Below are 27,182 nucleotides of genomic sequence, written 5' to 3'. Positions count from 1 at the left end.
GTCTTTGACTGGACTCTTTACGAGGGGCCCAGGGGCCCGGCCCGTTTATAGAGGGCGTGGCAAGGCTTGGCTTCTACAGTTGCTTCCTGATTGACCAGATAGGACTCTGTGCTTCCAATGACCTGGCATGTGCTTCTCGACCTGGCATGTGATTCTTGGCCTGGCAGACAAGAAGCGAGGGGGAGGGGCCCCAGTGTATCCTGGATGTGGATTGGACCAACCTCGAGAGAGATGGGGAAGAGGAGGCAGAGGCTGGGGAAGAGGAAGGTCAGGTGGGGGGAGGGAAGGAAGAGAAGGCATAGGGAAGTGAGAAACGCCAGCACATGCGTTGGCCTAGTAGCTCTCTGGGCCCCCTTGTGTCATCCAGTGACGCTCCAGAAGGCAAGTGGACAGAAGTATTCCCACGAAGTTTGGAGGCAGACCAGGCTTTTTAGACTTTACTGTGCAATACGAACCGCCTAGAAATCTTATTTTAAATGCGGACTGAGATTCAGCAGATGTGGGGTTGCCTCTGAGTGGCTACGTTTCTATTAAGCTCAAGGATGAACCCTGACCGTGTCCAGCTCTGGGTGTCGGGGCCGGAGTCCTCTGAAAACGTGGACCTCTTCCCAGGAGAGGTGGGCGGGGTCTGCGGGACCCCACTCTGTGACCCGGGAGCAGGGACCCAGAGGGAACCGGGGCTCGGAGGAGAAGCAGGGATAATTGATCTTCCTAGTTACTAGTGCGACACTCTCAGCGTCACTGAGTGTGGGCTCCACAACCCCAGACCAAACTGAACCAGCAGGCACTACAAGCGATTGGTATTGGTGAATAATATTGATGCTTTTCTACGAACAAATACGTTCTACCAGCACGCATCTTTGTAAACACAAGGGGTAACGGTTTTCTGCGGTGCTCCCCATGGGGGGATTCGGGGCAGGCCTCATTCCATAAACGTGGGTAACCTGGGAGCCTCGAAGGGGTGTGGACAGAAATGGGTTGCATGCGAAGGCAGTGTTCTCCGGGCCTGGGGAGGCTCTGGCTCAGGGGTTAAGAGTTGTGTGATATTGTGGGCTCCAGGCCCTTTCCCCCCAACCCTTGATGCCCCCGAGCCTCTGAGAGGCCCTCAGCTCTCTGGTCACTTAGGGGCCTCAGCAGAAGCTTGGAAGTTGGAAATGCTTTATGGGAGCTGCCCAGGGCCAGCCCTCAGGGTGTGCAGATTAATTCTCTCCGGCAGGGTGAGGCCAAGCACATCCATGGGGACCGAGGGCTGTGGGAGAAAGCACTTACAGATGTGTAGACAGAAGGGATTGCAATGCTTCCATTCGTGTGAAAGAAAACATCTGTGGCTCCCGTGTCCAGTCCCCTCGTCACGCGTGAGTGCGGGTGTCCCTGCCCACACGCTGCCTGTTCTGCTCAGAGGGGGGCTCCGAGATCATTTAGGCGCTCCTCGAGTCTCCCGGGGACCCTGGCCAGGACACGGGGCTCCCTCACTGCCGGACTCAGGGACTGGGGACCTACGGAAGGGGCTGGGGTCCCCGCTGGCCTCCTGGGGAGCACTGGAGGGTGGCGTTGGGGGGAATGCCGTCAGTAGTGGAGAACTTCCTCGAAGTGGCCAGGGAGGGCTTTGTGGGTCCTGCTTCTCGGATTCCGTTTCGCGGCTGGAAGCTCACCAAGCTGTGATTGTCTCACCTCCGTGTAGATGACAGAACTGTCCTGTGGGAGAGGCGGGTCGGGATCAGGAGGCAGATGTAACACAGAGGGTGGGGGGAGGGCAGGGGGCCCAGCTCACCTGAGTCCCCGAGGCTGAGGCAGCAGGCCCGGCTGTGGGGGAGAGAGAAACACTCAGGTTAGGGTGCCTGGCACATCTGCACCTGCAGCCCGCCTCCTCCACGCACGGACCAGCCCAGGGAGCGCTGCTCCCCCTTTTGCCTCTGGGGACCCCTCGTTCTTCATCCAAACACAGGAGGTCTGGGTCTTTCCACCTCAACCACAGCCCAGCCATGTGACTGCGGGCCAGCCACTCAGCCCTGGGACCTCAGCTTCCCCGGCCAGGGAGAAGGGAGGGGGTGGTCACAGGGATTATAAGGAGAAGAAAGAGAGATGAGCCTATCAAAGGTGCCTTTAAAACAGCTACTTCATTAGACAGCTACCATGCACCAGGCAATCCTTCCGGTGTGAGCATTATATTTATTATATTAATCTCACACCAATCCTGCAAAGTAGCGATGATTGATTCCTTCTCCAATTGATATGAGAAAACGGAGGCTCAGAGTGGCTGATACTCCCTGCGGTCATGTCTGTAAGAAGGGGAACTGTAGACAAATATCAAATCTTTGCATACGTGAAGCATTCTTCCAATGATAGAAGATCCAGCGTCCCCTTCCTGTGAATCTTGGAATACAATGGCCTTTCCTGACTCTGGGTTTCGGAACCCCTCGCCCTCCCATCAGGGAAAGCTTATCGTGAGCTGGGAGGAGGCCACCCGGCCCTGAATCATGCCTTCGCCTCGTTGCCCTGCTGCGATGAAAACGGCCACATTTCCTTATTGCAGCCAGTGAAAACCATATTTGGAGGTTGGCTTCTTTTTTTGTCTCTCTCGTGTTCAAGTCCCCGTTGTGACTCTCCTCTGAAATGACCCGTGTCCACGTGCGTGTGCCTTCCCGTCTACCCGGCCATGCTAGGGTCCTGGGGAAACTGCCCCTGAGTCCAAGAGACTCCTTGTCTGTCCACTTCCCCTGGTGCCCTTCATGGGAAGGAGCAGGAACCCCAGGCTGATTCAAACCCATTGTACAGCCCAGGAATAGAAATAGCAGCAAAACAAGAACTAGAAGCTTCCTGGTTTTGAATACCTGTGGCACAGCAGATAACCTGTAAAGTGTCGAGAACCCCGGTTCCATTCCTAGTAATTTAAAATAGTCTTGCAAAATTAAGCGTTATCTCCATTTTTTTATACATTAGAGAGCTTAAGAGAGAGAGCTTAAGTAACTTGCCCTGTAGCAGCACAGTGAATACACAGAGCCCAGTTTCGAACTCAGACCCGACTGACTCAGAAACCCATATTCTCCCCATGACGCCATGTTGCTTTCCACCCCCGTTGGAGGGATGACTTAGCCTTTCCCTGTCCCTGCCATCTGATTCTGGTGTCGGTGGCCGGAGCTCAGGGTCTCGGCTCCTCTAAGAGCTGGGACTGTCCTGCTGAGACTTTTACTCTGGGGCAAAGGCACACTGTGTTATTCTCTCTCTCTCTTTTCTTTGTTCCTCCATGGTGCTGAGAAAAAGGCGGAAACACTCCCTAGTTAGGGTAGCAACGGTGATGGAGATGATGTGGAAGACAGTCATTATGGTGGACGTAGCGTTTTTGGGGGGGATGGTGGTGATGGTGGGGGTGGTGATGGGGGGAGGAGGTGATGATGATAATCGTGGTCATGGCACAGCGGTAATGTTGGTAATGATACTTCACTCCAGGCCCCAAACTTCCCCTTTACATTGGCAAAAATGTCCAGTTTCATCCGAGAGTACTCACCTCTACTCTTCTGTGAGGTTGTGCACACTACAGAGTAATGATCATCTTCATTCTCATTCTGCCAACGAACTGAAAGAAGGAATGGGGCTCGAATAGGACCCACCTGCTCTCCCACCTCAAGACCCCCGTGTCCTGAAGACCCCTATGGAGGGAAGCCAGTCGGGGGCTCTGTCATGGCGGTAGCTGGGAGTGGGTGGCAGCCATTAATGTGGGATACCCATCTTGGCAGAAGGTGCCCGCCCCCACAGCAGGTTCCAGTAGCTTCACCAGCCCCAACTAGAGGTTTAAACTCTTTTTCTGTAAAAAAGAGTCAACCCTTGAGGCTTTGCAGGCCATACGGCCTCTGTTGCCTCAACTCAGCTCTGTAGTGTGAAAGGAGCCATCACACAAAACATATGCAATGTTCTTCACAAATGCAAAATTGTGTGGTGAACTAGATTTGGCCCACGGGCCAGAGTTTGCCGACCATTGGTCTAACCTCTCCACGCCCTCTCTTCGGAGGCCGGGCTTCCCTCCTACCTCCCTGTGCCTCCACCGGCTTCGCGGCACTGTCCCCTCTAGCTCTCCCCAGAAACCATCCGCTTCCTTCCCCGATGACTGATTCCTGAGACTTGGGGGCTCCCAGGGGGCTCATTCTTGCTCCCCTTCAGAGGCCCTCCTCTGCCTTCCGGGACAGACCATGTGTGGTCCTGCTGGAGGGACTCACCTTCGCCATACAGTAGGTCCTGCTCTCCACCGGGGGCTGGGGGTGGATTCTGAGATGGAAGGGACTCTGGGAGATACAAAGGCACAATTTGTTGAGTTCCCTGAGAAAGCGTGCTGGAAAGTAGGGGGTAGAGAGTCTGAGAGAAAGAAAGTCGGTGGAGGCTGCTGGAGGTCTGAGTCTGGTTTGTTTACGAGGGCTAATTCACAGGTCTGGACACGGTTAATTTTTATGGGATGTTTCCTTTGAAAAATACCCTAGAGGGTAGCATGGCCCCATGGGAATCACAGACCGGGAGGAAGTAGGGTCGCCAAGGATGGGTCACGTCCCCTGCATGGAGAGGGCCCAGATTCACCAGTCAGGCTGCTTTACAGAAGAAGGAGAAGCTGATAACTGTGACCACCCACTATGTGCGAGACACTGGGCCAGGGGGTTCAAACACGATGTCTACTTCACGGCACAGTGGCTAACCCCGTGCCCAGCACGTAGCTGGACGGCAAAAGAGCCTCCCTTCCTAACCCTTCGGGGTCTGAGAGTCTTTTTACAACCGTCTTGCAAAGGTTGATGCTATGATATCATAGTATCGTATGTAGTATTATGGAGGAGGTGACTGAGGCTGGGAGAGGCGACTTCTCCAAGGTCATACAAGGTGAGGGGTAGGGACAGAATCTCAATCTAGGTTTATATGCTTTTTCTCCACTGGCGTGCTGCCTCTGTGAAAGCGGGTGCTTCCAGAACCTTAAAGATTAGCTCCTGGGATAGGAATTGGGCCACATGTGGATTTTAGAGCACCTGCTCACACCTGGTGCCCAGGAAATGTCCATTAGCTCTGACAGCAAGAAGGCACCGGAATCGCGGGCAGGACTGCCGGAAACAGAGCCTCCCGTAGAACCAAGAGTGCATTTACGGAGACTCCGAGGAGCTCTTGGTTGTTAAGCATCCCCTAACGCTCCCTCGTCAGGGGCTGTGTTTCTGAGTCTCCATTCACTGAAGAACTCCAGGAATTCATTGGGCCTCTGTTTTACGGGAGGTGTGACAACAGGCGGTAAAACGAATGCTCTTAAACAAACAAACCAGGGCTTGCACATCGAGGCAAGGGCTGCTTTGAAGTGGGCCCCTTGCACAATTGCATATGGTGCCAGGGACACCATCATCGGCCAACATGTTTTGAAAATTGCCTTGCGAGATGCAGCCCGTTGGGCATCTTTGGTGGCGGCATGGTTTTTGCTTGTCGAAGAAGTGGCTAGGTTATCTGGAGATGGTTAAGAATCTTCCAGAACGGGGTGTGGGGGATGAAGCTGTTGATCTACAGCTTTTCTCGGGGAGCTTTGGAACTGGGCCCGGAGGTGGTCTTCTGTGTGATACTCTAAACCCTTTGTGTCGCCGAGCTTCTGAGATAGGAGGACCGCCACCCGAAGCCCTATTTTCTCTGGCGACAGGTTCCTTAATACAATAGAACCCAGCTGCTCCCGGGTTGGCAGTGGGGGGCGGGGGCGGGGGAAGCGTGGACCGTGCAGGGGCAGAACCTCCACGTGAAGAGGGAGGCTTCTTCCTCTTGAGGACCCCTCCCCAGCGACTCCCCCCCCCCCCAACTGCACTGCTTTGTCTTTAATGTTCTGACCCAGAGATGAGCGGACAGAAACAGAAACACCTGTGTTACCGACACCAGGTAAATGGCCGGGCCCTTTGCAGAGGGCTTTGTTGTAGACCCAGGGATTCTAGAAGTCACACATGCAGTGTTGGTCCGCTTTTCCAGCTGCCTCCCCATCTAGCTCTGGGCCTGCCTCCATCTTTCTCCTACCATCCGGGTAGATATACCTTAAAGCAAGGTAGCCTGCATGGAACCTTGACTCAGGACTAGAGGGAATGTTCGTTGGACAAAGACTGATAAGTCAACAAGGGGAGAGGAAGTTGGAGGCTGGCCCGAGCCCTACCTGGGGTGCTGGTAAGGCAGGGGAGAGGGTCCAGGGCTAGGGAGAGGCCCTTTCAGGTATCCTGGCTGGTGCTCAGGGAGGAATGCTTTGAGTGTATGACTGGGTGGTCTTTCTCACGGAGTGGTCTGGCCCGGCTCCCGAAAAACTCATCGCGAATTCCTTAACAGAAGGAGCTGCCAACTTGAATAAGTAAACCCAGCTTTGGAGGTCTGTGGGAGCAATCGCGTTTTCCCTTGGCAAGTGGAAAATAAGAATGCTGTCCCTGGGGAGGAGGGGGTGGGGTGGATTTGAGTCTCAGTAGGTGGGTTTGAAGGCCTAGGAGGAAGCTGGGATCAAACAGCTTTGGCACCGATAGGCCTTCCCTTAAATGTGGCCTGAGGCGAAGAAAGATTAGAATAGGAATAAGTTTGGAGCCACCCAAGGTGATGGCTGTGGGAGCCCCCATTCCTGCTTCATCGTCATGACCTCACGACCGGACAGGAGAGGAGGAGGGTCTCCCAACATCAATAGGCTCCCTGGAAATGCCATTTATCTGATTGCTTTCCCTTTTTCTCTCTATGGGCCCCACTGCATCTGAATTCTAACCACGCTTCTTATTTTCAGCGGTTCCCACGGGAGAGACTAGGGGACATGTGGCAGGAGAAGGGGTGGTCTGGGGAATCTGCGTCGACTAGACGGAGAATGTACTGAGCGCCCACCAAGTGCCAGCCCAACACGTCACCTGTCAGGTAGCTGTCATCAGCCGAAATGCTCACAATAACCCCGGGAGGGAGACACTTCACGAACTGGCCCGAGGTCACGGAATTAGTAAATAGTGGTGTTGGGAGCGGGCCATTGCTTGGCCCTCTCCACTGTGTTCCCTTCGGATGACTGAATGTCCCCTGGGCACTCACCTCGGGCTCGGCGCTGGACAAGAGGGGTGTGTGCGCACAGGTGCACAGACACGCATCGGGCTTCTCATTCTTTCTCTCTCCTCTGCCGAGCTTAGTGACAGAGGGTTGGAGGTCTGGGGTTTCCCTGCTGTATTTGCAGCCACAGATTATCTTTCGAAAGTGAAAGAATCTGATGGAGCTTGCGTTTGGCGGGTGAGAATTCCTCTGCTTGTGCCTCCATTCATGCCCAAGCGTGCAGTCGTGTGTAGTGCACATCCCTGGGTGACTGTGTGTGTGTGCGTTTTGGAAGCTGTAAGGGTCCCTCCGTGGACTACTTTGGGTGACATGTAAAGAGAAGTCCCTCCTCTCACCCAACACCCCGGAAAAGGAAGCAGCTGGCCCCGGCAGGCCTTCCAAAGGCTGGGTAATGCCCGGCATAGGGATTCAACCACCAAGAAAGTCAAAAAGGTTACTGACCAGCTTTTCTCCAGGGTCTGAAGCAAGCCAGAAGCGCAGTGGCGATGACCAGCACACCAAGCAGGCTCGCGGACAGCCCGGCAACCAGCCAGTGGGGGCTGTTGGGGGCGGACAAGCCCCAGGTAGGGGTGACCATGAGTGCTGAGGATGAAATTCAGAATTGTACCCCAGATGGACAGAAAGAGGCAGAATGGCTGGCATCAGGGGGGATGGCGTGGCCTGGGGAGCTTTGCAGATGGAATCAGGGATGGCCCCGAGGACGCCAACAAGGACGGGCAGCCGTCTCACCCACCCCCCACCAAGGATCTCCTGTTTTCCCTCCAGGTCCAGTGGACGGATACTCTGAGCAGCGTCCAGGCTCCGCCATGCAGTGCCTGCTACGGGCCCAGCTTCGTGCAGGGTGTGGGTAGGGGGCACACGGAGGGGTGGGACCTGCCCCCTGCCAGCTTGCTGGGGCTCAGAGCCCAGCTCGGGGACAAGACGTACCATCCAGGGAGAGTATCTTGGGCTCACTGGTCTCTCCGGAAACATAATTCTCTGCCCGGCAGGAGTATCTGGCATCCCGCTCTGACGTCACGGTGACCGGGAAGCAGGTGGCTCTTCCATAGGGAGATGAGATGTTCCCTAGGATCTTCCCGTCCAGGTAGAACAAGTACGAGATTGGAGGGGAGCCCTTCTGGGCCTCACAGAGGAGCTCCACCATGGCCCCCACAGCGAGGCCGGTGGGGCCAGGTCTCAGGGTGAGTAGAGGCTGGGACACAGGAACTGGGGCAGCACAGAGAGGGGAGGCTCAGCTGTGCCACCCAGGCTCCTGGCCCCTCCTCCCCTGGGGATCCCTCCCCATAGGCCCACGGGTCCCGTTGCCCAAAGCCCAGGCCCCTGGGGAGTGTCTCCCCTCCCTCCCCACTCACCCTGCACCCTGACCTCCAGCTGGGGGCTCTGCTTCTGGGCCACACCACCCTCAAGGGTGGCCCGGCACCAGTAAAGCCCAGAGTCTCTCTCCTGGGCTCCTGGGAGGTAGAGCTCCGGGTGGGGGCCCCAGTCCTGCAAGGTGCTGGCATCTCTGTGGAAGGAGAAGAGGAGCCTCGAGGCCGACTTCTGGGGGTGCAGCTTCGTCTGGCATCTCAGGATCAGCGGGCTCCCCTCACGGAGCTCGGGAGAGGGGACAGCGTTCAGCACAGGAGGCGGGAATGGCTCTGGGGAGACGTGGGCCCAGGCTCAGGGGGGGCCTCCTGAACCCTGAGTCCCCAGAGGCCGGGTCCAAGCCAGAGCGCATCCCAGGTCACAGCCCCACGCCCCACGGGAGACCCTGTCATTGTGTCCCAGGACCCGCCTCCCAGCTATGACCCACACCGCCAGAGCCTCTCTGGAGTCCCGAGCCAAAGCCAGAGGGCCGTAGGGGTCAGCTGGTCCCCAGAGGGGAAGGGTCTGGCCCAGACTGGTTCAGGGCACTTCCTTCCCCTGGCTCTAGACGGGGGCCCTGTGGTCACCTGGCATCAGGGGCAGCCAGAGGGACAGCTGCTGACCTCTAGAGACCAGATCCCTGAGCAGCATCCCAGCCCCACCCCCGACCCCCCTGAGCTGGTGACTCACCTTGGACTTGAACCTTGACCAGCTCTGAGGTTTGTCTGCCCAGGTATGGGACGTAGGCCACCTTCCCAGAGCAGCTGTACTGGCCGCTGCTTTCCAGGGTAGCTGTCCCCACGGACAGGGACCATCTGGTCTTCGGGTTTTGGAGTAATCTTCCGTCTTTGTAGAACTTCACCTGGGACAGGACGTTGTTCGCCGATCCATGACATCGCAGAGTCAGGGCATCTCCCTCAAACACGGGGTCTGGCCAGGCTCGGAGGTACAGCCAGGCTGTGAGACATGGGAACAGGGTGGCCCCGGAGCCACACACTGCGTGGGCGTTTTCTCCCTCTGTCCCCACCACCCCCCCAAGCCCGCCTCAGGCCTCCCCCTGGGGACACAGGCTGCTGGATGGCACCTGCTGAGCCGCCCCGCCCCCCAGGCCTTCCTGCCAGACCTGGGCGGGGCCTCTGCTTTCCTCTCCCCTCCCCTCCTCCCCTCCTTCCTCTCCCCTGCCTCTTCTCTCTCTCTACTCCCCTCCCACCCTCTTTCCCCTGCCTCTTCTCTTTGGCCTTTATCCCTTGCACTTCCCCTCTGCTCCTTTTACTTCACCCTTTCGATGTTGCCAAGCTTGGGTCCAGTTGAATTCCTTCCATCCATTGTCCTAACTCCTTCCTTCTCACCCAATCCTCACCTCCCTAGACTGGTTACTTGCCCCCTGACTCCCCCAGTCAAGCCTTTCTGCAGCGTCCACCTCTGAGAACAGCTGGCCCCGGACCGCCAGCCAGAAGCCAGATGGATGGATGTAGGAAGTGCCCGCCAGGGCTCATCCCTCCTGCCTTCCTTCTCAGGCCCCTGGCCTCCACCTCCTCCCCCAGCAGGGAGTTTCATTTCCACCACGGTCGTGGGGAGGGATCTGTCCTGTCTGTCCTCATTCTTAAAACGCGTTCTATGGCCTGATGTGGACAAGAGAAGAGCTCCCGGGGACCCCAGCCTGGGTCTGTCCCCAGGTCATACTTCTTTGACAAGTCAGACACCATTGGTCCCAGAGAGTCTCAGGAGCCAGGCCTGATAAACTGAGAACAATAATGAAGAATCAGATAGGGACTCGCGGTATATCCTGCCTTTGCCTCAGTCCTCAGGACCCGCCCCTGGAGCCTCACGGGGTGACTGAATGACGAGCCTTGCTTTTACTCCTGTTCTGTCGCGCAGCACTGAGCATGGCTTTGAGTTCTGCCCAGCAGCCCCCATTGCCTCCGGAACCATAGAACATGTCCTTGGAGGTGAAGATGTTCATAGGTCAGGCTTCTTCCTACTTGATAGAAAGCCCCGTGAAGGTCAGGATGGACTAGAAGGCAGAAGGAGCTGAGGGTCAAAGCTGCCTTCTCTGAACATACGAGGGATGGAAGGGAGTCCAGGGCCTTGCTGAGTGGAGAATACAGGAGCTCCAGAGCCACCCTGAGAGGGACAGAGGCCAGTGCCACTTACAAGGGAATAGGATGAGCCCCAGAGCCACTTGCTGGGGCTTGAGCCACCTAGAATTATCCTCAGCCTGAGAACAGTGGAGTCCCAGGTCTCATTTCTGCCCGGGTATCAGTCAAGGCTCCTAAGGAATGGGCCTAGTATGCTGTTGTGAAGATGCCTCCGGGGGACCCAGTGGCCCATCAACTAAGTTTTGGTCCAGAGACACACTTGGAGATGGAAGGGACATACACAAGACTCACCACTTTGCCCAACACAGGGAACTGTAAGAGAACAGAGTGATAGAATTAGGGTAAATAATAGAACTTTTTCACAAAGAGGCCTGTCCCCTCAGGCATGGGTGCTCATGTCCATTCAATAAACCAACCACCCAGCCCCCTAAGCACCTACTCATCCAACTACCCAGCTACTCAACCACTCAGCTACCTAGCCATTCAACCACCCACCCAGCCACTCAGTCCCTCAGTCCCTCAACCATTCAGCCATCCAAGCACCAAACCACCTAGCTTTTACGTTGGACCCAGCGCCTGGAATCCTCTGCTCCCTGTCTCTTTCAAATGTCGCTTCCTTAGGTGGTTCTGGGGCCCCCCACTGAAGGACTTCTCCTCAACCCTTATTATAACACCCCACTGTACTATCATCAGAGCACTTATCTCTATTTGAAATTATCTTATTCTTTAAATTGCCTACTTGTTATCAGCTGCCTCACTCTGGGACGTAAGCCCCACGAGGGTGGAGACTTGTTCACCGTCTTGTCACCTATGTCTCGGACCCGTGCCCGGAAGGGTCAGTGTTCAACAAGCATCTACTGAATAAATGCTTTCCTCTGTGTCCAGCCATGTGGGGCAGGGCACGCGACGTGGGAGACACAAGAGTGGACTCTTGCACTAGTGGGTCTGAACGCCTACGAAGAACTCAGAGAGCAGACCTGGCGTTTCCTGCAGCCAGATCTGTCTACGCGGCTCTGGAGAGTAGAGCCTGGAAGTGACGGCTGAGGGAGGTGAGGAATCCCCGGATGGGCGGGTCAGATGGGACGGGTGAGGGGATAACACACAGGCCAGTGCATCACGCACTATGCTTGGAACTTTATATGTGGTATAAATGCTTTTATTTATTTTTTTTAAATGTTTATTTATTTTTGAGACAGAGAGAGACAAGAGCATGAATGGGGGAGGAGCAGAGAGAGAGAGGGAGACACAGAATCTGAGGCAGGCTCCAGGCTCCGAGCTGCCAGCACAGAGCCCGATGCAGGGCTCGAACTCATGGACCATGAGATCGTGACCTGAGCCGAAGTCGGACGCTCCACTGACTGAGCCACCCAGGCGCCCCATGGTATGAATGCTTTTAAATGAATGAATATTTGAGGAGCATAGGTGGCCCGGGAAGAGAGGCCAAACCACGAAGTGATGACAGATGAGGTTAGACAGGTATGAAAGGCACAAGGGATGGCATGGGTGGGGGGGTGGTGGGGAGGCACAGCTGGGCGTGACGTGGTGGAGAGTGTTCTAGACTGCGTGACAAGGGGTGAAGCAGTCAGTGGCATTGGGCGAGCGTGGTCGGGCCAGCCGTCCTCAGGCAGTTACTGTGTCCTTCACACTGACATGTCCTAGGTGCTGTGTAGACAGGGAGGAACGTGGGAATGGCCTTGGGAGGGGTGGGTGAAGACCCTCTCACCAGGGGCTTGAGGTGCGGCTGTTTGGTGTGTTGAATCACTTGCTGTCACCCTTGCTGTCCACGTGGCCTGGGACCCAGACGGAGGTTTTTAGCCTTAGTTCTCTGCTCAGCTCGGGGTTAGCTCAGCCACAGGATCAGTGTGTGCAGAATTATGAGTCTTTCTTATCAACCCTCTATCTCTCACTGGGTCCATCTAAACATATCTCTTGGAAACTTTTTTTTTTTAAGTTTATTTATTTGAGACGGACGGACATAGGACGAGCTGGGAAGGGACCGAGAGAAGAGGAGAGAGAATCTCAAGCAGGCTCCACGCTGCCAGCGCAGAGCCCGACGCCGGGCTCAAACCCATGGAACCATGAGATCATGACCAGAGCCGAAACCAAGAGTCGTGACGCTTAACTGACTGAGCCCCCCAGGGCGCCCCTAAGCACATGTCCTCCCTGGGCTTAGTGCAGTGGGAAACAAGCAGGGTTCGGAGTCACATGACCTGAACTGGACTCGTGATTCCACCTCTTTCTATGTGAACTTGGACAGATCATTGAAATTCCAATAGCCTTGAATTCCTGGTCCTGTCTACACAGTGGGAGCCGTCACAGCCATTTCTTCCCTGCGGACTGTTTGCGTAGATTACCGTGACCCACCACCTGGAAAAGCGGTTACCGCATTGACTGAAAGCAGAAAGGAGGCCTGACCTCAGAGTGACTAATACCTCGCAGTATAGTGATGTCCCTCTTCCTTTTCCCTTCTCACCCGCAAAATACCTCTGCAGCTTCAAAGTGATGAGTAAACAGGAGTGAGGGCACTGAAGCCCTACAACCAGAGAAGGGGCATCCAGAGAGCACAGAGACACTTCAGATGAGCTTGTGTCCCCAGACCCCATGAGACCTGGGAGCTGTGCCCACAAAGCCAGTGCCTGTAACGAAGGCAGTGGGCAGCGGGACGCGCAGAGGGGCAGCGGCCACGTTACAGCACTTCCTACAAAGAGGGCCATGGGCTGAAGATGAGGCGACAACACAGCCAAGAGCCGCTGTTGAATAAGCTGCACAACAGAGTCCTGGACAATGGAGGCTACAGCCCCGCTGACCTTGGCACTACTCAGGCCACGGTGGGGGGCGGGGAGGGGAAGGCACAGGGCCTGGTCCACTGACAAAGGGCATCAAGCCCAAGCAGACCAGGCTGATGAGCAACGCCAAGAAACCATTCCCCACTCGAGGAAGACACAGCCAAGCAGGGACACAGTAGGTCTCCAAATATTTGATGGGCTAAGTGTAAAAGAGGGAAGAGACTTTCAGGTAAAAGTGAGACTAATTCAGAGGAAATGAGAGAGACCAAGGAAGCAGATTTCAGCAAAGTGTGAGGGACTTTGTCACAATCGAGGTCTAGGACATTGGAATCCGCTGCTTTGCCAAGCTATGGCTTCCGTGGTGCTAGGGGTGGCCGTGACGTGGAAGCCCAGAGACACCTGTCATGGATGGTGTGTGTGTCTACGGGTGGTGGGTTCCAGTCCTGGGGCTGAACCTGGTTGATGCTCAGCTCAGAAGGAAATTAAGTCTCATCTCCTAAACTTCAAATCACCTTTAACGTACGGCCGTGTCCCAGCACGTTCAGGGCCAGGGGCCCCTCGCCTGTCGAGTGTCTGATGGCCAGTAAGAGTAACGGGCACCATTTATTGTGTGAACATGCCCCACCAGGCACTTTAAATGAATTTTATTTTCCAGTCTTACGTGATTAGAACCCAACCAGAGTCCTGCCCGAGGCATCCGGGTGGGATGGAGAAAGCATGAGTCTGGCAACAAGTGGAGTTGGAGTTGTATTTCTGTTTTGCTCTTGTTGCCAGAGCAATTCTACACAAGTTTCTTAACCTTTTTGAACCTCAGTTTCCTCAATTGCTTAATAGGGACAAAAAATACCCACCCAATAAGATTCGAAAGGTTAGATGAGATAATATGTGTACTACTGAGCAGGGTGTTTTCTCTGTCTCTCTGCCCACATCTAAGAGGAAATAGCAGCTGTGCACATATGGTAACTCTGTTCCTCCACATCTAGCCATGGGGTCTCCATTTTAGGCTGGTCTTCTGGGGTCCCCAAGCATCACGCATGACCCTGTCAAATCTGGGTCCTCCACCACTCTGTCCCCTAGTCAGTCAGCTTTTGACTCTCTCCTCTCTTGCTTTGGTCTTCCCCATCCAGATACTGGGTTCCAAGTTGGGAAACGCTTGGACTTTATCCAGTCAAGTCCAAGGGCTGTTCCTCTTACAAGGTGGTGATTTGCCCATGATAACCTTTCTTCTGGAATATATCCAGGCACTAGGCCATCCTGACCTTGTCCAGTATGACCATTAGACCTTTTCCCTTGTCCAAATGGCCATTTGTAAGCACACAGGGTAACAATGAGGTGGGAGAAGGAAGAGCATTGGGCAGAACAAGTGTTTCTTTACAGGGTCAAATGCCTGCAAATCCTGTCCAGGAAGAGATCACATTTAGGAATGGTTTGCTTTTCTGGTTCAATGGAAACAAACAAACAAACAAACGAACAAACAAACAAACACAAACAAACTATTGGGAACAAGTTTAAAATAAAAAGTAAGTCAACTCAGAAATTGTAACGTGAAACATATGCCCAGAATTGTTCCTTCTAAGTGTGGCAGGGTGATAGTGGCTGAGACTGAGTTGAGTCGGGGAGGCCCAGTGGCCCTCTCCCCACTCTCATAATCCTCTGCCCTTGGAAGACCAGTCCCTTCAGTCTCTGGTGAGGGTGACGGGTGGCCCCTGGGGAGGTAGCTCAAAGAGAGAGATATAGATCAGAGAGAATGGATTTGATTCTTCAAACCATCCCCAAGGACCAGTCAGACCTGAAACAGACCTCCCCACCACAATCCCCAATAGAGAGAGGCAGAAGGAGGATGGCCAGTTTGTAAAGGGCTTGAACACTCCGGGCAAAGCCTCTTAATCAGGTGAGCAGCCTGGACATTGTAGAGTGGTTCTAAAAAAATGCGGAGGTTTCATAAAAATTTATCTTTGATTTCTCCCAAAGTTTATTGATGTATTTTGAGAGAGGGAGAGAGAGAGAGAGAGTTCAAGTGGGGAGGGGGCAGAGAGAAGGAGAGAGAGAAGCCCAAGCAGGCTCCACACTGTGGGCTCAGAGCCCACATGGGGCTCGAGCTCATGAACCATGAGATCATGTCCTGAGCTGAAATCTAGAGTCAGATGCTTAGCCGACTGAGCTACCCAGGTGCTCCCCAAAATACTTTTTGTAAAATCCCACCTTCTACTGCTGAGCAAAATGCACAGAACTGCGTTTTCCCATTTCCCTGGTCCTCCAGCCCACCTCTGCCCAAAGCCTTCCTTCTTCCATAACTTCATTTTCCTTTTGAGGCAGCCCAATGAGTAACTTAACCTTATTTCATGGGGTAAACATGTGGGTGGGCCTCAGAAGGTGATTTTCTGCCTCCTTAGTTTAGCTCTGATACACTGAAGGCCTGCCTTACCAAGGACCCAGGAAAATGCAATGGGAAACATCAGGGAAGCCCCCCACCACACCCCATGTGCACACACTCATTTCAAGCTCCAGCCATAAAACCCACTTGAACGTGGAAAGGGGAAATTAGGATTCCCATAAATAATTTACAGTTTTTGGTGCCCAGGAAGTAAAGCCCATGCTCGGTGACTTACCGAAAAACAGCAGAACCCTGCAGAGCAGCATGGGGCCTGGCCTGGCACAGAGCGGGGATACAGGTCCAACCGAAGGCAGACGAGAAGTCGGGGTGGAGGGGAGAGCATCTGAGCCACAGGCCCAGGGGTGGGTGAGTGACCCCTGTGACGTAGGTGGTGTTACTGCTTCGTAGCCTATATAGAGGAAGTGGGGAAGAAACTTCAAAAGTTCAAATTTCCTCTCTGGTTGAGGGGGTATTATTTAAGTGAACTTTCTTCACCATGAAGCATGAAGGAGTCAGGGAATTTACTAGTAAGCACTTTTGAACATTCTCCATGGCTTCGAAAAGCTCATGCTAGTGAACAGGATGGGACACGGCTATGGGAAGATCCAGAGACTACCAGAATTTGTGTGATTTCAGCATCACTTAGCTTGCAAGGCAGCACAGTTCTGGATACACTCAGATCTGTTCTCTACCTTGAGTGACCTCCAGTTCTCCAAGCTTCCCTCCTATCCAAGGAGAAATGTGTTTGGACACTGCAATGAGGTGGAAAAGAGGAATCCTGAAAATGGTCCACAAGACCATCAGAGGAGCTCAGAGATCGATGAGGTCAGAGTAGATCAGGCTAGAGTTCCTGAATCTGAGGTTTTAAGACTGTCAGGCTATTATTTTGAGAACTATGCCTTAAAAAGACACCATTGAGAGAGCAATTAGGCAAGCCACAGGGTGACAAGATATTTTCAATACATATGACTGAAAAAGGATCCATATCCAGAATATAAGACTTTCTACAAGTCAGTAAGAAAAAGACAGACAACCTACTAGGAAAATGGGCAAGATAATTGGATAGGTGATTTACAAAAGCAGACACCTGAGCGCCGAATAAACAGAAAATGAAGCTTGACTTCATAAATCACTGTAGAAATGCAGATTTAAACTAAATGAAAACACTACATTCCCCATAAGAATGGCTAACACTGTTAAGATAGACAGCCAAGTGCTGGTGAGGATGCAAAGCAGCCAGAACTCTTGTAGACCTCCGGTAGGAGTGTAAATTGGTACAACCACTTTGGAAAACTGCATGGCAAAATCTCCTAAATGGGTTATACGAATGCCCGATAACCCAGCATTTTTGCTTCTAGGTACATACTGAACAGAAATGCATATGTATTGGCACCAAAAGACATACACAGGACTGCTCACTGCAGCATAACTTTTAATAGATAAAAATCTGGAGGGGCGCCTGGGTGGCTCAGTCCATTAAGCATCCAACTTCAGCTCAGGTCATGATCTCATGATTTGTGAGTTCAAGCCCCACGTCGGGCTCTGTGCTGACAGCTCGGAGCCTGGAGCCTGCTTGGGATTCTGTGTCTCCCTCTCTCTCTGCTCTCCCCTGCTCGCATACTCTCTTTCTCTCTCTCTATCAAAAATAAATAAACATTAAAAAAATAGATAAAATCTGGAAGCTACTTAATGAGCCCTCAACAGAGAAGGAGGCCATGAACCCTCATCTCCTCTAAAGACAGAACATGTGAGTTTAAACTGAAGCATGGAGGGCCGGGTTAAATACCAGGAAGCAGTTTCTGAGAGTAAGGTTTTTCTCAGAAGTCTTTAGGTGAGAAGTTCCATAGAGTCTGGAAAGAATTCAGTGTGCTTATTGCCAAAGACAGGAATGGAGAGTGTGACCTTTCTAACTTTTTGTGTTCTAGATTTTCTGATTGACTGGAAATGGGAAACCAATCCGACAATGACAGGCAATTCTGTCATGACTCTGTTGATCGGGAGAGAGGTGCACTTAGCGAGGAAGTAATGTAGGAAACCGGTGTCTTATCCAGTCTCCCTAAGATGTTAACATTTATGCATTTCCCTTACTGTTCTCTTCCCACCAGATCTCTTGGCTTGAGTTGTCTCCACTCCACCTCTGCTCAGCTGCAGGTCCAGAGTGTGGGGCAGCAGCTCTGCAGGGCTGCAGCTAGGGTAGATGGGGCAACCGCAAACGGTCTAGCTTGCAAGCACTTACTGTGCTTTGCATGCAGAACAGTTGAGGCCTCTACCCTAGCTGCTTCTATTTTCGCCAGGTTCTAGCAGTTTGGGCATGTGAACTCTCCCTGACTTCTCACTCTACCCTTGAAGAGTGAGATGTTGCTGCAATTTTATTTTATTTTATCTTATTTTTATTTTTTTAATATTTATTTATTTTTCAGAGAGAGAGAGAGAGACAGAGAAAGAGACACACACACACACACACACACACACACAGAGGGAGAGAGACAGCACAAGTGGGGGAGGGGCAGGGAGGGAGAGAGAGAGAGGGAGACACAGAATCTGAAGCAGGCTCCAGGCTCTGAGCTGTCAGCACAGAGCCCGACGTGGGGCTCGAACCCACCAACTGCAAGATCATAAACTGAGCCAAAGTTGGACACTTAACCAACTGAACCACCCAGGAGCCCCAGATGTTGCTGCAATTTTAAAGGTGTTAGTGGGATTTGCTCTCCAAGCTGAGCTGGCTGCATACCATTGCTTTGGGGATGAAGGTGGGCTGCTGCTAGGTTAGGAATTATCCAGAACCCAGACTGACCTTGAACTGAGATGGAAATGGGTTGGGAGAGGGATCAAAACCCATAATACTAAAACTCTAAGGGAAATTCGGGGTTAAAAGGAGGTGGGGAGGATAATGGGGGCGAGGGAATTCTCATCCAGATGGGTTTATAGACTTCATAGATACATATCAAGCATTGCATCCCCAAATGTCAGAATACACATTCTTTTCAGGTGTGCATGGAACATTCTCCAGGATAGGCCACATGTTAGGCCACAAAACACGTCTTAATAAATCTGAGAAGACTGAAATCATATCAAAAATCTTTTATGACCATAATGGTATGATATTAGGGATCAGTTGCAAGACAAAATTGGAAAAAAACATAAACATGGAGGCTAAACAACATGCAACTAAACAGTCAATGGGTCAATGAGGAAATCAAAGAGGAAATAAAAAATACACTGAGATAAATGAAAATGAAAACAACCTTCAAAAATCATTGGGATGCAGCAAAGGCAGTTCTAAAAGGGAAGTTCATAGCCATGATAGGCTTACCTCAAGAGACAAGGAAAATCTCAAATAAACAATCTAACCTTATACCCGAAGGAACTAGAAAAAGAATAAACAAAGCTCAAAGTTAGTAGAAGGATTGGGGATAATAAAGATCAGAGTGGAAAGAAATGAAACAGAGACAGAAACATAGAAAAGGTCAATGAAACTAAGAGCTGGTTCTTTGAAAAGAAAAGAAAGTAGGTAAAACTTTGGCCAGACTCATCAAGAAAAAAAGGGAGGGGCCAAATAAATAAAATCAGAAGTTAAAGAGAAGTTACAATTGGCACCGTAGAAATACAAAGGGTCATAAGATAGTACTATGAACAATTATATGCCAACAAACGGGACAACGAGAAGGAATGGATTAATTCCTAGAAACATATAATCTTCCAAAAATGAATCATGAAGAAATAGGAAATCTGAACAGACTGATTACTAGTAAGGAGATTGAATCAGTAATAAAAAAAAAAATTCCAACAAAGGTCCAGGACAAAACAGGTTCATGGGTGAATTCTACTGAACATTTAAAGAAGTATTAATACCTACTCTCAAGCTATTCCAAAAAAATTGAAGGGGAAGGAACATTTCGAAACTAATTTTATGAGGCAAGGATTACCCTGATACCAAAACCAGACAGACACCACACACACACACACACACACACACACACACACACACATTACAGGCCAATATCTCTGATTAACATTAATACAAAAATCCTCAACAAAGTATTAGCAAGCCAAATTCAACAATATATTAAAAGGATCACTCACCATGATCTAGTGGGACTTATTCCAGGGATGCAGAGATGGTTCAATATACACAAATCAGTCAACCTGATACATCACATAAGCAAGATGAAAGACAAAAATCATGATCATCTTGAGCTTGTTCAATAGTCACAAATCAGTCAACTGTGATACACCACATTAATAAAAGAAAGGATAAGATCCATATGATGCTCTCAATTGATGCAGAAAAAGCATTTGACAAAATATAGCATCGTTTCTTGATAAAAACCCTGAATAAGGTAGGGATAGAAGGAACATACCTCAACATCCTAAAGGCCATATACAAAAGACCCACAGCTAATATCATCCTCAATGGGGAAAAAGTGAGAGTTTTCCCTGTAAAGTCAGGAACATAACAGGGATGTCCATTCTCACCACTGTTGTTTAACATGGTACTGGAAGTCCTAGCTTCAGCAACTAGACAACAAAAAGAAAGAAAAGACATACAAATTGGCAGGGAGAAGTCAAACTTTCACTCTTCGCAGATGACGTGATACTCTATGTGGAAAACCTGGAGGACTCCACCAAAAACTGCTAGAACTGATACGTGAATTCAATAAAGTCACAGGATCTAAAATCAACAGACAGAAATCGGTTGCATTCCTATACACCAATAATGAAGGAGCAGAAAGAGAAGTCAAGGAATAGATCCCATTTACAATTGCACCAAAACCCATAAGGTATCTAGGAATAGGCCTAAGCAAAGAAATAAAAGATCTGTATACCGAGAACTATAGAAAGCTTAAGAAAGAAATTGAAGAAGACACAAAAAAATGGAAAAACATCCCATGCTCATGGATCGGAAGAACAAATATTGTTAAAATGTCTATACCACCCAAAGCAATCTACACATTTACTGCAATCCCTATCAAAATAACACCAGCATTCTGCACAGAGCTAGAACAAACAATTCTAAATTTTTTATGGAACCAGAAAAGACCCCAAATAGCTAAAGTTGAAAAAGAAAATCAAAGCTGGAGGCATCACAATTCCAGACTTCCAGCTGTGTTACAAAGCTGTGATCATCAGGACAATGTGGTACCGGCACAAAAACAGACATATAGATCAATGTAACAGAATAGAGAACCCAGAAATGGACCCACAAATGTATGGCCAACTAATCTTTGACAAAGCTGGAAAAAATATCTAATGGGAAAAAGACAGTCTCTTCAGCAAATTTTGTTGAGAAAACCGGACAACAACATGCAGAAGAATGGAACTGGAGTACTTTCTCACACCATACACGAAAACAAAGTCAAAATGGATAAAAAACCTAAACATGAGACAGGAAATTATCAACCTCTTTGACCTTGGCCACAGCAACCACTTACTAGATATATTTCTGGAGGCAAGGGAAACAAAAGCCTCCCTCACTGGGACCTGAAGATAAAAAGCTTCTGCACAGTGAAGGAAACAATCAGCAAAACAAAAAGGCAACTGATGGAATGGGAGAAGATATTTGCAAATGACATATCAGATAAAGGTTAGGATCCAAAATCTAAAGAACTTATCAAACCAACACCCAAAAAACAAATAATCCAGTGAAGAAATGGGCAAAAGATATGAATAGACACATTTCCAGAGAAGACAATTCAGATGGTTAATAGACACATAAAAAGATGCTCAACATCACTCACGATCAGAGAAATACAAATCAAAACCACAACGGATACCACCTCACACCTGTCACAATGGCTAAAATTAACAACTCAGGAAACAACAGGTGTTGGCAAGGATGTGGAGAAAGGGGAACAGTTTGGTACTGCTGGTGGGAATGCAAACTGGTGCAGCTACTCTGGAAAACAGTACAGAGGTTCCTCGAAAAATTAAAAATAGAACTACCCTACAACCTAGCAATTGCACTACGAGGTATTTATCCAAAGAATACAAAAATGCTGATTTGAAGGGGCACATGCGCCCCAATGTTTATTGCAGTGCTATTACAAACAGCCAAATTATGGAAAGAGCCCAAATGTCCATTGATTGATGAATGGAAAAAGAAGATGTGATACATATATGCAGTGGAGTATTACCTGGTAATCAAAAAGAATGAAATCTTGCTATTTGGAACAATGTGGATAGAACTAGAGTGTATTATGCTAAGTGAAATAAGTCAGAGAAAGACAGATACCTTATGATTTCATTCACATGTGGAACTTAAGAAACAAAACAGAGAAGAGAAGGGAAGGAGAAGGAGAAGGAGAAGGGAAGGAAAAAAAAGATAAAAACAGAGAGGGAGGCAAACCATAAAAGATTCTTAAATACAGAAAACAAAGTAGGGGTTGCTGGAGGGGTGTTGGGTGGGGCGATGGCCTAAATGGGTGATGGGCATTAATGAGTGAGGGCACTTGTTGGGATGAGAACTGGGTGTTATATGTAAGTGACGAATCACTAAGTTCTACTCTTGAAAACAATGCTACACTATATGTTAACTAACTTGAATTTAAAAAAATAAAAAAATAAGCAAAAAAAATCATGATCATCTCAACAGATGCAGAAAAACCATTTGATAAAATTTAACATCCATTTATGATAAAAAAAATCTCAGCAAAGTGGGCATAGAGGGAAAATACCTCAAAATAATAAAGACCATTTATAAGCAACCCACAGCTAACATCATACTCAACAGTAAAAAGCTGAAAGCTTCTCCTCTAAGATCAGGAACAAGACAAGGATGCTCATTCTCACCATTTTTATTCAACGTATTATTGGAAGTCCCAGCAACAGCTATCAGACAAGACGGAGAAATAAAAGGCATCCAAATTAGAAAAGAAGCAACACTGTCACTATTTGCATAGATGTAGAAAATCCTAAAGATTCCACCAAAAAGCTATTAGCACTAATAAATGAATTCAGTAAAGTTGCAGAATACAAAATAAATACACACAAATCTGTTGCATTTCTATACACTAATAAGGAACTTTCAGAAAGAGAAATTAAGAAACCAATCCTATTTATAATTACATCTAAAAGCATAAAATACCTAGGAATAAATTTAACCAAGGAGGCAAAAGACCTATACACTGCAGACTCTAAAACATTGATAAAAAGAACTGAAGAAGACACAAATAAATGGAAAGATGTATTGTGCTCATTGATTGTTAAAATGTCCATGCTACCCAAAGCAATCTAGAGATTTCGTGCAAGCCCTATCAAAATACTGATGGCGTTTTTCCCAGAACTCGAAAAAATAATGCTAAAATTTGTATGGAACCACAAAAGTCCCTGAAGAGCCAAAGCAAATTGAGGAAAAACAAAGTGAGAGACATAATGCTCACTGATTTCAAATGATACTACAAAGCTACAGTCATCAAAACAGTATAGTACTCGCACAAAAATAGACAGAGGGCAGTGGAAGAGAATAGAGAGCCCAGAAATAAACCCACACTTTGTCAAGTTAATCTTTGACTAAGGAGGCAAGAACATACAATGGGGAGAAGACAGTCTCTTTAATAAACCATGCTGGGAAACTGGACAGCTACCTGTAAAAGAATGAAACTGGACCACTTTCTTATACCATACACAAAAATAAACTCAAAATGGATTAAAGACTTAAATGTACAACCAGAAACCATAAAACTCCTAAAGGAAAACACAGGTAGTCAGCTCTGGGTCATTAGTCGTAGCAATGTTTTTTGGGATGTGTCTCCTCCAGCCAGGGCAACAAAAACAAAAGAGTTTGACTACATCAAACTAGAAAGCTGCACAGCAAAGGAAACCATCAACAAAATGAAAAAGAAACCTACAGGGAGAAGATACTTGCAAATGATATAACTGATAAGTGGCGAATATGCAACATATGTAAAGAACTCGTACAACTCAATACGTAAAAGATACGAACAATCTAATTTAAAAATGGGCAGAGGACCTGAACAGACATTTCTCCAGAGAAGACATCCCGATGGCCAACAGACACATGAAAAGATGCTCAGCATCACTCATCATCAGCGAAACGCAAATCAGAACCACAACGAGATACCACCTCACACCTGGTTGGAAGGGCCCTCTCAAAAAGAGAAGAAATAGCCAATGTTGGCGAAGATGCAGAGAAAAGGAAATCTTCACGTACGGTTGGTGGGAATGCAGACGGGTGCAGCCGCTGTGGATGACCCTGTAGGATGACCATCCTCAAAAAATTGAAAATAAAAAGACCTTACAGTCCAGCAATTCCACTTCTGGGTATTTATCTGAAGAAAACCAACACGTTAACTTGAAAAGATACATGCAACACTATGTTTATTGCAGCATTATTTACAAGAGCCAAACTATGGAAGCAACCTAAGTGTCCACTGACAGACGAAGGGACAAAGAAGCTGTGGTATATATACCCACTGGAGTCTTACTCAGCCATAAGAAGAAGGGACTCTTGCCATTTGTGACAACGTGGGTGGACCTAGGGAGCATCATGCTAGATGAAATAAGTCAGAGAAAGGCAAACGCAGTGCGTTTTCACTTGCGTTTGAAATCTGAAAACTGAAACAAATGAACAAGGACAACAACAAACCTGAAACAGAAAAAAACTCAGAAAGACAGAGAAGCGTCCGGTGGCCGCCAGAGGGGGAGGAGGTGGGCAAGATAGGGGAAGGGGACTAAAAGGCACACACTTGAGGTTATAAAATAAATACGACAGGGGTACCATGTGCAGCATGGGGGATCCAGTTAACAGGTCGTAACAACTCGGTGTGGCAACCACAGATGGCGATCACTTCATAATGTCTAGGACCGGTGACTCCCTAGGTCGTGCACCTGAAACTAATATAATTTTGTTTGTCAACTACTCTTCAATTTGTTAATTTATTTTTTGAGAGGGGGGCGGGTGGTGATGAGCAGGGGAGGGGCGGAGAGAGAGAGGGAGAGAGAGAATCTCCAGCAGGCTCTGTGCTGTCAGTGCAGAGGCCGACGGGGGGTTCCATCCCACGAACTGTGAGATCATGACCTGAGCCGAAGTCGAGAGTCGGACGCCCAACCGACTGAGCCATCCAGCAATCCCACTTCAGTTTTAAAAGTGGTGGTGGGGGGTGCTTAAACCTCAGTGTCCCCATCACTCAGGGTCAGCCGTGAGGGACAGTGGGTGTTGAGGACCAGAAGGTCAGTCCCACTCATAGGAGGTTGGGGGGAAAGAACCACAGCCCAGATTAGGGGCAGCTCTGGGTGCAGAGACAGCGTGTTGGGCCCTGGAACTACCCATCTGAGCTTAAATCCTCGCTCTGGACCCCAACCCGCTGAGGGCCGGGCTGCAATTGCAACCTGTGTGCATGTCCGGGTCCTTACCTCCGGTGGATGCATGGTTACCCTTGCATCGTAGGGTTGTTGTGAAGGTTCCGTGAGACAAAAACGTGAGAGGCCCCTGGTGCTGCCAGAGCTTTCTGTGGCCGTGGAGCTGTTCTCTGGGCTGTCTGACCAGAGAGGGAGCCAGCCCGGAAGCCTTGAGCCCCCGACCCTGCCTCCCCCGTCGGCTTTTACTAGCGCGTCCCAGAGAGGTGGGGTGATGTGTGCGAAGGTACTCAGCCACGAAGGCTGCCAGGATCCGGGCCGCATCCCTGGCTGCGACCGGAGGCCCAAGGCAAGACCAGGAGCCATTTCCTGAGTCTGAAAAACAGCAAGCTGCAGAAAGGGGTCGAAAGCCTAGTCCTTAGGACAGAGCTGGGTAGACCAGGAGTCGATGAGGATGGAACCGGAAGGAGGACGGAGGTCCGAGCTGGTCTGTAGGAGGAGGACTCGCCGGGAGGCATCTGGTCACCACACTCTCCCTCCCCGCCTTGCTCTCCTTCCTTCTAGCAGCTGCTGGAGAGAGGCCGAGGGACCCGTGGAGACAGCGTATCAGGTCTGCAGCGACCCCTTGTGGCCACATGGACAGCAGGGAATTCATCCTGGAAGGTGGCTCGCCACCCACCCAGCTTTCTTTGTTCAGCTCTTGGTCAGTGCGCAGCCCAGCCCTGCCTGGGGAGCTCGGGAAGAGACGGGCTTATACTCGGTACAATCTTTGTGCTTCTTTACCTTTTTTTTTTTTTTTAACGTTTATTTATTTTTTGAGAGACAGAGAGAGACAGAGTGGGGGAGGGGCAGAGAGCTAGAGGGAGTCACAGATTCCGAAACAGGCTCCGGGCTCTGAGCTGTCAGCGCAGAGCCCGACGTGGGGCTCGAACCCACAAACTGCAAGATGGTGGCCTGAGCCGAAGTGGGGCTGAGCCACCAGGTGCCCCTTTCAGTAGTTCCTAAATGCCTCCATTATTCTATTTTGTCACAATGCATCATGATTGTTTCATTGCCTTTCTCGACTTCTAGGCCGTGACCTCCTCAAAGGCGAGGCTAAGTCTACTTCCTGTCGGTGTCTCCAGGCCGCGCACGCTATGAGCTTCTAGACACATCGAAGTGTAACCGTCAGGAGTTCTGGAATCAGAAAGATCCGGGCTCTAATCCAGATTCTGCCGCTTCTTAAGTAGGGGACCCCGGGCTGCGACTTAGTGTCACTGACCTCCGCTGTACAACCGGTCAGATTTCTAGTATCACGGGGGGGATTACATCTGGACTCCCGTCCCTCCGCCTGAGAGTGAATTCCGCCCCCACGTGTTCTTAGGCGCCGTGGACTTCCAGGGCCACACTAACTCTCTGTCTAGGCCTATCTGGCGGGCAGGTTCCCGTTGTGTTTGCTTGTGTGCTCCCGTTGTTACCGCAGACGACCCCGTCCGTCCTTAAACACGGGGCACGGGGACACCAGGACGCCTGTCCTGTTTTCCTCCCCATTCCCTGGCTTCTCCTTCCCGCGCTCTCAGCCTCCCTCCTCTGGGAGCTTTAGATGAGTTCTACAGACCCAGGCCCCAGGGCCCTTGCTCTCTCTATGTTCTCTCCCTAGCTATTCTCATCTGTGACCATGGGTCTGAATGATGGCCTCTAAGGCAAGAGTCCCAAATGTGTCTTTCCAGAGAAGGCGGTAACCCCCTGTTTCGGGACGTGAACCAACTTACCTGGGGGCTAAGCTGTCATGGGCGCGCAGGACTTGAAAAGTACGGACGTGCCGATGGGATTCACACAGAGGCGGATCTCGGGGTGGCGATTCAAAGGAGCAATGCAGGCTAAGTGGGCCTCCTGCCCAAGAAAGTGACCGTCCCCTCCCGTCACGGAGGAAGGAATACGGGTGGTGAATTATTTGGTTGTCAGGCTAACTCAGAGTCAACCAAGCGCCTTTATGTAGGAAAACCTCGCCTAAGATCCGCTAGCGTAGAAATACACACAGCGCCATGCTTCCCAGTCCGTCTGGCTGTGTGGCACCTGGAGAAAATCACATTGCAACGGAACACCGGGTGACGGGATATCACGCGTGGGGGGCTCGGAGGCTCCTTAAACTCTGCGTGTCAAGACCGCACCCAGCCTCTGCCTCCCAGAACCTCCTGGTTCTTTCCTGATGCTTCCTGCGTTCGTCGGTCAGCA

At 50.3% G+C, this 27,182-nt stretch overlaps 1 protein-coding gene across 1 annotated transcript; it reads right to left on the bottom strand.

The window, feature by feature from the left end:
* Nucleotides 1-144: 144 nt before the first annotated feature.
* FCRL6 (Fc receptor like 6) lies at nucleotides 145-16,018 on the bottom strand. Its single transcript, XM_019433164.2, has 10 exons — nucleotides 15,889-16,018; nucleotides 10,785-10,805; nucleotides 9,085-9,351; nucleotides 8,403-8,687; nucleotides 7,978-8,256; nucleotides 7,492-7,632; nucleotides 4,212-4,277; nucleotides 3,506-3,574; nucleotides 1,772-1,803; nucleotides 145-1,695 (listed from the first exon to the last, which is right to left on the bottom strand). Exons 1-10 carry the CDS (start codon nucleotides 15,917-15,919, stop codon nucleotides 1,567-1,569), a joined length of 1,320 nt encoding a protein of 439 aa, XP_019288709.2. The 5' UTR covers nucleotides 15,920-16,018; the 3' UTR covers nucleotides 145-1,566.
* Between the last annotated feature and the right edge of the window lie 11,164 nt (nucleotides 16,019-27,182).

Source organism: Panthera pardus, unplaced genomic scaffold (genome assembly GCF_024362965.1).
Source record: "Panthera pardus isolate Hobbes unplaced genomic scaffold, ASM2436296v1 HiC_scaffold_21, whole genome shotgun sequence".
Classification (NCBI taxonomy): Eukaryota; Metazoa; Chordata; class Mammalia; order Carnivora; family Felidae; genus Panthera; species Panthera pardus.
Note: the sequence above shows the minus strand (reverse complement) of the source record. Positions and strands in the feature narration are given on the sequence as shown.